The 10,489-nt window shown below is 49.6% G+C and overlaps 1 protein-coding gene across 1 annotated transcript in view; it reads left to right on the top strand.

Annotated features, from left to right (window-relative positions):
• Positions 1 to 1,049: 1,049 nt before the first annotated feature.
• Positions 1,050 to 10,489, top strand: part of LOC134018437 (helicase ARIP4-like) — a 20,925-nt gene continuing 11,485 nt past the window's right edge. The window contains 2 exon segments of the mRNA XM_062458367.1: positions 1,050 to 1,472; positions 9,877 to 10,099. Of these exon segments, the coding sequence (XP_062314351.1) occupies positions 1,439 to 1,472; positions 9,877 to 10,099 (257 nt within the window). The 5' untranslated portion in view covers positions 1,050 to 1,438.

Raw genomic sequence — 10,489 nt, 5'->3', positions numbered from 1 at the left:
GAGGAACAGGAAGGCGTGTCTAGAGAGAGCTGCACAGAAGTGTGGTAGTGTGGCAAAGTTGACAGTGGGGAAAGCAGGTTGAACCAGGGTTATGTGTTATGTTAGGATACACCAGTGGTGTGTGTGTCTGTGTGTGTGTGGTTGTGTTTGTGCACATGTGTGTGTGTGTGTGTGGTCTCTATGTTTCAGAAAGTGGTTGCCAGTTCCTCCATGCCGTTGTGTGTGTGTGATCCATTTGCTGGCTGTGTGTGTCTGTGCTGCTGACACAAGTAGGCTAATGTCATGTATTTTTGTAGAATGCTCCTAGAAAAGTTCATTTGAGGGACCCTTCCTCTTGGTTCTCTCTGTCTCTCGCCATCTCCATATCTCTCTCTCTCCATCTCTCTTTCTCTCCATCTCTCTCCCACTCTCTCTCTTTCTCTCTATGTCTTTCTGTGTTTTTCCATATTTTTCTCACATTTTTGTCCTCCCAAATGTTGGAGTCCTTCATTCCCCTAGTTCCTTGAACTCTCCTGCCCTTGTTACCTAAGACAGCCTTGCTGGAGGGGGAGGGGCCTGCTGACATCACACTGACAGTGGTGTCAGTTTGGATAGGGGAGGTGTCAGGGCTGGGGATGCTCCCGACAGGCAGCAGAGGAAAGGCTGCTTTCAGCGACCCATTGTTTTATAATTGTCCCCATGGCCTCTTGAGCTCTGCTCATGTCAGACAGAGAGAGGAGAAACACAGCGTGTCATGCTGCCACTGACCTCAAACACCTAAATGGAATAACTCCCTGGCCAGGCAAGAGGACCTACACATGGACGCCTGTACAGTATAGGAGGGCACCCTCCTATACTGTAAGCCAATCAGTTTACCCTGTAAACTGATTGGCTTACATTCCTGGTTTCTGGTGCGAGAAAATGTACATTTATACATCCACATGAAAATGATTGCGAAAGTTACCTCAGCCAGTGAGCATGCAGCCCTGAATGTAGTGCGTGTGTTGGTGTGCGTTACAAAAGACAAGTGGAGGGTAGACCTGTTTGTGTGTATCTAAAGCCCCCCTTGCGGGGCCCCAGCTCAAGCTTATGTAAGGAGTATTCAGTTGCTTCCTGGTGGCGCTGGGCTGACTGCATTCAGAACCGCACAGCAGAGCAACCAACAGGCAGCAGATTACACACAGACAGCCAGCTAGGCAGTCAGCCAGCCAGTCCTAAGTTGAGTTACTAAGATAGTCGGAGAGCCAGACAGAGAAGGAGTGAGTTTCTATCTGATAGAGAGAGACAGAGAGAAAAAGTGAGCGAGAGAGACTGAAAGAGGAGAGAGAGTTTGGAAGTAGAAACCGGACGGATCTTCTGCATTAGGACAGAGAGAGAGAGAGAAAGCAGGGTAGGTGAGGGACCATCACAGACACCGACCCACCCTTTATCCAGCTCCCACACGAACCCAGCCGTAAACATGTTACTGTTGGATGAGACGGAAACATTTGGAGGTAAGTGTATGAACTCTGACCCCGGGGTCACCCCTGGTCTCTGAACAGGGCACAGGGTCACTGTGGAAGGGCCAGAGATGGAGACTGAACATTTTGTTAAAAAAAGGATATTTTGTTATGAAAAAAAAACAGGAAGTTGTCATGCATGTTACCTACAGTTGTGGTTTAGTTTGTACCTGTAGCTCCTCCGCTGTGGTCTTTGTCATGGTTACTTAACAGGTTGTGTAAGGCTCTGCCCTGCCTAATTATGTATTCATAGAGACCCCCTTTCCTCATTCATCGCTCTCCCTTATTCTTTCTCTCGTTTTCTTTCATCCTTTCCCCTCTCTCACACACACCACAGGTCTCTCTTTCAACCTCCCTGTCAATCATTCTTTCTCTCTTTCATTCCTCCGCTCACCGTTCAGCCGACCCCTGATATGGGTTCTGTTTGATGTGGCTCTCTGATTGGCTATTCCTACGGTTACCTAAAGCAGATTCTGTGCTGGTTGGTTGATTCTGGCCGGATTAAGACCCAGTAGTATTGAGGCTCTCTCGGGGTTCAGCCAGATCATCAAATAGGAACCAGCTATTTGGTTTCCGTGACAACCAGCCCCGTTAGAGCACGTGCTGACGATGCTTTCATAAACGCTGCGGTGATGATGATGGTGGTGAGGAAGATGGTGGTGGTGGTGATGAAGATGGTGGTGGTGAGGAAGATGGCGATTGTTGATGATGATGAACTGCTTTCTCCTCGTGACCTTACACATGTCTGTGCTATGAACACGCTGTGCCTGTACTAGTAGATTACACAAGCAGTTTGAGGTAGAAAGAAACTTGAAACCTCAGATTTCATCTCCACACTCCACGCCTGACGGTTGAATTGACCTGGAGGAGGAGACTGTCAGAGAACATGGTTGGCTGCTTGTCCAGACGACTCTCTGAAACACCAAACCTTGAATTCCCCCTCTGACGTTATCGGGTCCAGTCCGTACTGTTCTACACACAAGTGTTGGTAGGGAGGTGATAGTGAGCGCTCTGCACCAGTAGAACAGGGAACATGAGCCCCCAGCAACGAGGATTGACCTAATGAGAGTGGTATGATGTTGGCACAGGCCGGCCCCCACCACGCCTGCATCACAAGACCACTGACACCTCCGACCTCGTCTCCCGGCACAGTGAGACCCCGGTACAGCATCTCTCCACAGGCTTAGCTGAAGATGAAGTGTGTGTGTGTAGAAGTCCATGGAGCTTATTCTTCTCTTTCACCCATGACCAAAGGGAAGTTCACATGACTGAAACAATATGTGGAGTGTTTGCTAAATCCTGTGTGTGTGTGTGTGTGTCTGGAGTCAGTCCGCTGCTCCAGGTTACACAACAGGGTTACGATGGTTGAGGGCAGCGCGCCTGCCTCAGTCTGTGACACACTGGCCTAGTGAGCTCTCCCTGCCTGGCTCCCGCACAGCACAGGGGATGCTTTCACAACGCTGGATCAACCACAGGAACACACAGAGGCTAGCAGTCCAGCAGACCCAGTAACAGACCCAGGAACAGACCTTAGCGCAGTAACAGACCCAGTAACTGACCGTAGCACAGTAACAGACTCAGTAACAGACCTTAGCGCAGTAACAGACCCAATAACAGACCGTAGCACAGTAACAGACTCAGTAACAGACCTTAGCGCAATAACAGACCCAGGAACAGACCTTAGCGCAGTAACAGACCCAGGAACAGACCTTAGCGCAGTAACAGACCCAGGAACAGACCTTAGCGCAGTAACAGACCCAGGAACAGATCGTAGCTCAGTAACAGACCCAGTAACAGACCTTAGCGCAGTAACAGACCCAGGAACAGACCTTAGCGCAGTAACAGACCCAGGAACAGATCGTAGCCCAGTAACAGACCCAGGAACAGACCTTAGCGCAGTAACAGACCCAGGAACAGACCTTAGCGCAGTAACAGACCCAGGAACAGATCGTAGCCCAGTAACAGACCCAGGAACAGACCTTAGCGCAGTAACAGACCCAGGAACAGACCTTAGCGCAGTAACAGACCCAGGAACAGATCGTAGCCCAGTAACAGACCCAGGAACAGACCTTAGCGCAGTAACAGACCCAGGAACAGACCTTAGCGCAGTAACAGACCCAGGAACAGATCGTAGCTCAGTAACAGACCCAGTAACAGGCCCAGGAACAGACCTTAGCGCAGTAACAGACCCAGGAACAGATCGTAGCCCAGTAACAGACCCAGGAACAGACCTTAGCGCAGTAACAGACCCAGGAACAGACCTTAGCGCAGTAACAGACCCAGGAACAGACCTTAGCGCAGTAACAGACCCAGGAACAGATCGTAGCCCAGTAACAGACCCAGGAACAGACCTTAGCGCAGTAACAGACCCAGGAACAGACCTTAGCGCAGTAACAGACCCAGGAACAGATCGTAGCCCAGTAACAGACCCAGGAACAGACCTTAGCGCAGTAACAGACCCAGGAACAGACCTTAGCGCAGTAACAGACCCAGGAACAGATCGTAGCTCAGTAACAGACCCAGTAACAGGCCCAGGTTATCCCACTGCAGAGTGCACAGTGGGGGTCCATGTATTTCGAAGAATGTTTTACTAATCCTGTACCTGACCCTGGTCTGGCTGCCTGGCTGCCTGTCTGTCTGTCCACCCCACGACCCCATCGCCCCCCTCACACTCCTCTCCCCCATCTGTCTGTCTGTCTGTCTGTCAGCCAGTCTTTCTGTCTGTCTGTCTGTCTGTCTGTCTATCTGTGTCTCTGTCTAGCTCGGTTTCCTAGAAATAGAAGCAACTATGAAACAAACACACTGTTCCAGATGAGGTGGATATTGGTAAAACAAACACCCAGTCAGACGCACACTCACACACACTCTCATAATGTAAGTATGTGTTTGGACTGGACGTACGGTTCTTGTGAACACGCTGGTTGTATAACAGCTAGAGGCTGCTGTTATGTAAGCGTCCCCCTGCCTGAGTCCAGCCTCATTGCACTGGTGGCCTGTGTGTGTGTCTGTCTGTGTGTGTGTGTGTGTGTGTGTGTGTGTGTGTGTGTGAGACACCAGGGGGTAAGGGGATAGTCAGAAATTGGGTCATCTTATTGTGCTATTAACCACAGGAAATGTGTTTGACAGAGAGAGAGACAGTACTCCTATTGACCTTATTACTGATTCTATGGAGCCTCGTTGACCCCCTAAAAATGAATCAGTAGCCAAAATGAGTGCGCATGCGAGAGATTTTGTGTGTGTGCGTGTTTGGAGGTGGGAGGTACTGCTGGGTGAGTGGGATGTGAGGTATTGGGTCAGACCCACTAGAGAGGAGTGACAGTGAAGAGAGCGACCTGCCCCTCTCCTGACGAACGCCTGACTGCCAGGTCTGAACGGAGCCATCGCTGCGGAGCTGAAGACAGATCCAGAGCCGATTGACTGACAGTTGGAGTGGGGGGAGGGTGTGTGTGTGTGTGTGTGTGTGTGTGTGTGTGTGTGTGTGTGTGTGTGTGTGTGTGTGTGTGTGTGTGTGTGTGTGTGTGTGTGGGGAGGTATAGACTTATGCAACACGAACACAAGGCTTTGTTTTCTCCCTGGATAGGGGGTGCTTTTGGGGGTGCTGAGGTGAATGGGTGGATGAATAGAGGGAATGTATACATTTGGTCTGTTTTGTGACGCACCGCAAGTCCACCGAGGAGGCAATGTGTGTTTCTTAGGTGTCATTTTTAGTCAGTCCTGCATATTGTATTCTGTCTTGATTATGAAACTACAGGACGTAGACTGTGTCTTCTCAATCTTTCACCTTCTCCACGTTGTTAGTTCTCTCCCTCTCCCTCCCCATTTGTCGCTCTGTTGCTCCCTCCCCCTTCTCTCCCTGTTGCCCCTTTGTCACTTTTTCTACCCATCACTCTACCCTTCTCCCCTCTCTCTATCTCTCTCTGTCTTTCACTCTCTCTCTCTCTCTCTCTCTCTCTCTCTCTCTCTCTCTCTCTCTCTGTCTCTCTCTCTCTCTCTCTCTCTCTCTCTCTCTCTCTCTCTCTCTGGATCACGTGTTCTCTGACCCACAGAACCAGAGAGGAAAGCCCTCCGAGGCAGGTGCACAGTCAGTGCACGCCATACATGGCGTTCTACAGAGGCTCCCCTGTATAAGACCCAACCAAACCGTACATATCCCTGTACACACCACTGTACTGTGGTATGTCTGATCTAGGGCACTAGCAGATTCCCAGCTTGCCTCTCTCTCTGTCTCTGTCTCTGTCTCTGTCTCTGTCTCTCTCTGTCTCTCTGTCTCTCTGTCTCTCTCTCTCTCTCTCTCTCTCTCTCTCTCTCTCTCTCTCTCTCTCTCTCTCTCTCTCTCTCTCTCTCTCTCTCTCTCTCTCTCTCTCTCTCTCTCAAACAGATTACGCTCAATCCAGCATACAAGTGTGTGTTTACAGAGTGCACAGCCAACACAAAGCAACAACAACAAAAACAAGCAGGTTAAACAAAGCAGGGCATTAATAACATAGGGAGTCGGGGGGATAAAAAAAAATTAAAAGCACAAAGCAAGACACATTATTTACAACAACCGCAATCAAGACACAGACTGACACTGGCAGGTATGAACAAAGGATACAGGCAGGAGAAAACAAAGCAGGCAACATCAGTACAACAGGAGGACAAAACTAGGCAGTTGGCAACAGACAAAAGACAAACTATGGGGATGAGTAGACAACAAGATACTGGGGTTAAAAGGTGAGAAAGCATTTACAGGGTTCAGTGAGGATGTGTGAAATGGTTTCTTTAAAGGCAGGAATGGGAATGAATTTGTCCAGTTTGAGGTGCCTTTATTATAAGGCATGAAGGCATTACTGGGCAAAAAGTCATCCAAGATTCTTTACTTGAAAATAGTCTTATCTTTTTTTGGTCTTCTATATTTCTTTTTCAGTATAAAAGAGCATTTTTGTGAAAAATCTGCGGGTCTTAGTGTTCAAGAACCACTTACTGGTGATCACTGCTTCAGCTATCTGCTCCCTCCCTCCTCCCTCATTCCCTCCTCCCTCATTCCCTCCTCCCTCGTTCCCTCCTCCCTCCTAGCCATTGTGCTCCCTAGGTGTTAGCCTGCTAGCGGTCTGGTGCGGGGGCTGAGTGGCACCCAGCCCCCCCAGTGTGACGGCCCAGCTGGCACCAGTAGAGGAACTGAATGACCTAGATGCTCTGACATCACTTCCTCTTCCTCCCCCCCTGCATCACAGCAACTTAGGGCAGGTCTCCAGGGCTCACTTACTGTACCCCCCTCCCCCCCTAAACACACACCCACGCAGAGGAGTTACAGCCCCCCACACCACCACCACGGGCCTGGCTCTGTGACGCTCGCCGGGCAATAAAGCGCTGTTACGTAAACACACTGTACCCATGGTTACATGGTTACGTAACCTTGTGGCTTCTCAAGGCCAACCCCATGCTCATTCACGCACACACAGACACACAGACACACAAACATGTTCCCAATACTAGAGCCCCCCACAACATAGGACCTGTCTGGAAAATGAGGGAGGGAATGAGAGAGGGAGAGTGGAAGAGGGAAGGAGGGAGGGAGGGAGGGAGAGAGAGAGAGAGAGAGAGAGAGAGAGAGAGAGAGAGAGAGAGAGAGGAGAGAGAGAGAGAGAGAGAGAGAGAGAGAGAGAGAGAGAGAGAGAGAGAGAGAGAGAGAGAGAGAGAGAGAGAGAGAGAGAGGGAGGGAGTGAGTGCATACAGTAAAAAAGTATGTGTGTGTGTGTGTGAGAGCATGTGTGTGTGCTTGTGTATGTGTGTGTCAAAGCTGTGGACACAGACACCCCTGCCACAACCCATGCCTCCCCAGGCACAATGCCTCCTCTGTGTGTTCTTTGACTCATTTTAAGGTAGACCCCGGTGCAGCCCCCCCAACCGCAGCAGAGGGGGGGACCCCAGGCAATGCTCAGTTATTCAAAGAGCTGGGAGAGGACAGTGTGTTACTGAACGACAGGGATTCGTCTCTTTCCCCTGAGACAGTGTTCAGACTGGTTCTGTTTTCTGTCTGGGTTCCATGTGTCAAGTGATTCATCAAGGCAGGATTATATCCACAAAACGTACAGAATTTAGGGATCACTGATGTCTTACTGACACACAGAAAGCCAGCCTCCCAGCCAGTTCAGGTTACATTCTTTCTTTACGATCTGGTTTTACTGCCTGTTCCGGACCAGACCTCTCTGTTATCTACTAGTCTTCAATGTCAGGTATCCGTGTCTGTAATGTCATTGTTGAAGCGAATGTCAGTCAATTTGAGGGGTGATAAGGCGGGTTTCATCCAAATCCCTGTAGTATTTTCTGGGTAGCCCTTATATAACGTGTGTGTGTCTCAAGGTACCACCCTTATTATCTGAGTGGCTATTATCATTGGACCGCTGACACGCTTATCGTTACCACGGCACCCGGTCCTCTTGGCAAGATGTTTTGCGTGCGTGTGTGTGTGTGTGTGTGTGGTGATTTGTTTAGTGTGATTCATTTGGGTTTTGGTTTCCTGGGTCCTGTGTGGAGAATCGAGGCCTTTCTGTGTTATATAAACTGAGGATTGTGTAACCTGTCTCAACTGTCTGGAGGAGCAGTCTGTGTGTGTGTGTGTGTGTATATATATATATATATATATATATATATATATATATATATATTGACACATTTTCCCTCCCTAAATGACATTGATAAGCGAGAACTGACGACCAGACACCACCTGATCAGACACCTGTCTGATCAGTCCGTCTCACTGACGTGTCATCACCATCCCCACCACCTCTAAGGTGGTTGTTGACTGTGTCCTCATAGCGGGTGTGCGTGTGTGTGTTCATGTGTGTGTGTGTGTGTGTGTGTGTGTGTGTGTGTGTGCCTGCGTGGCTGTGAGAAGGAGGACACCGGTGGTTAGTCCTAAAGTAACAGTATCCTCCCAGGACTGGCTGTTTGTACCCAGCTCACTCCTCTCCCCGAACTGCACGCATCTCTTGGGAAATTATCTTTTAGTCCCTTCGGCTGTCTTTCTCCCTCTGTCCCCTCCCTCCCTCCTCTCTCGCTCACTCTCTCCCTCTCTCTCTCTCTCTCTCTCTCTCCCCCTCCTCTCTCTCTCTCCTCTCTCTCTCCCTCTCTGTTTCCCTCCCTCTCCTCTCTTCTCTCTGTATATGAGTGCGTCCTGTTCCAAGCTGGGTGTGTATGATTGAAAGGCACTTTGTATTTCGAGAATCGTTATGCAACTTCAAGGTAGTGTGTTAGTGCGGGGAGGAGGGCGGGGGGGGTGTAACCCTGGCCAAAAGTGTGTGTTCTGCTTCCCATTGTCCTTATAGTGGAACTTCATCAAAACCAAACCTGTAAACGTATCTCTTTTCTTCTCTTAACTCCAGAGATGGAGAGAGGGGGAGATATTGAATGGAAGGGGAGAGAGAGAGAGAGAGAGAGAGAGAGAGAGAGAGGAGAGAGAGAGAGAAGAGAGAGAGAGAGAGAGAGAGAGACAGAGACAGAGACAGAGACAGAGACAGAGACAGAGACAGAGACAGAGACAGAGAGGCAAGCTGGGAATCTGCTAGTGCCCTAGATCAGACATACCACAGTACAGTGGTGTGTACAGGATATGTACGGTTTGGTTGGGTCTTATACAGGGGAGCCTCTGTAGAACGCCATGTATAGACTGCTGTCATCTATGTGAGCACCAGCCAGGGGTCAGACAAGGCCAAGTGCTGTATGGAACATTCCTAACAAGGCAGAGGGAGGGAGAGAGGGAGAGAGAGAGAGAGAGAGAGAGAGAGAGAGAGAAGAGAGAGAGAGAGAGAGAAGAGAGAGAGAGAGAGAGAGAGAGAGAGGGGGGGGGTAGATACAAAGATTAGGGAGAGGGAGGAGGGAGAGAGAGAAGGAAGGGGGTGGAGCATGACATTTGACGGCTGTTCAAGCAGAAGGGGTGATACAGTCTGGAGAGAAACTGCCGGTTCACAACCTCTTAGGTTATTAGTTCTTGTCCTTTTAAATTCAATTTCAAAATGGATAAAAACACCTCTTCTCTCTTTTCTTCTCCTCTCCGCTCCTCTCCTCTTGTCCTTTCCGCCTCCTCTTCTCTCCAGGTTTCATAAGTTCTCCATATTTATGACCCAGCTCTTATGTAAGCTCTCAGATGTGGTTCACTGTGTCCCTGGCAAGCAGGGCCAGACGGTGTCAAAGACACACACACGCGCGCTACTGATTAGCTGGAGCTCTCAATTCAGCAGTTGTTTTTTTTTGTCAATCTCTTTGTTGTATTCGCCGCTGTCAATATTCATCCCTCCACAGACTGTGTACTAAGATGACCAGGAAGGAACAAGCACAACTAACAAATGCTAAGTCATGCTGTTTGTGTTGGACATTGTAACGCCCTCTCCCCTCCCTCTCTCTTCCTGTCTCTCTACAGACCAGCCCCATAGTGGCCCCTTGAGTTCAGAGACCGAGGCGCAAAGGGGAGACTCAGCAGGATGGCAGTGTACCCCCCCTTCTACCTCTCCTTCGGGTGGGGAGACGCCCTCCCGGACCCTCTCCAGGCCCCCATCCCGACACGCCAGCCAGAGCACCTCCCGCTCCCTGGCCAGCTCCAAGAAGAGATCGTCTAAACCTGCACACATGAGACGCAACATCAGGTACGACCTCTCACCCCTCAGTCCTGACTAGTTAACCTTAACATCAGGTATGACCTTTCACCCCTCAGTCCTGACTAGTTAACCTTAACATCAGGTATGACCTTTCACCATTCAGTCCTGACTAGTTAACCTTAACATAGGGTATGACCTTTCACCCTCAGTCCTGACTAGTTAACCTTAATATAGGGTATGACCTTTCACCCCTCAGTCCTGACTAGTTAACCTTAACATCAGGTATGACCTTTCACCTCTCAGCCCTGACTAGTTAACCTTAACATCAGGTATGACCTTTAACCTCTCAGCCCTGACTAGTTAACCTTAAAATCAGGTATGACCTTTCACCTCTCAACCAACTAGCTCACCTGGATTCACCTTGAGACTGTACTTCTA

The sequence above is a fragment of the Osmerus eperlanus genome, chromosome 4 (genome assembly GCF_963692335.1).
Source record: "Osmerus eperlanus chromosome 4, fOsmEpe2.1, whole genome shotgun sequence".
Classification (NCBI taxonomy): Eukaryota; Metazoa; Chordata; class Actinopteri; order Osmeriformes; family Osmeridae; genus Osmerus; species Osmerus eperlanus.
The sequence above is the reverse complement of the archived record's forward strand: the minus strand, read 5'-3'. Positions and strand labels throughout refer to the sequence as shown.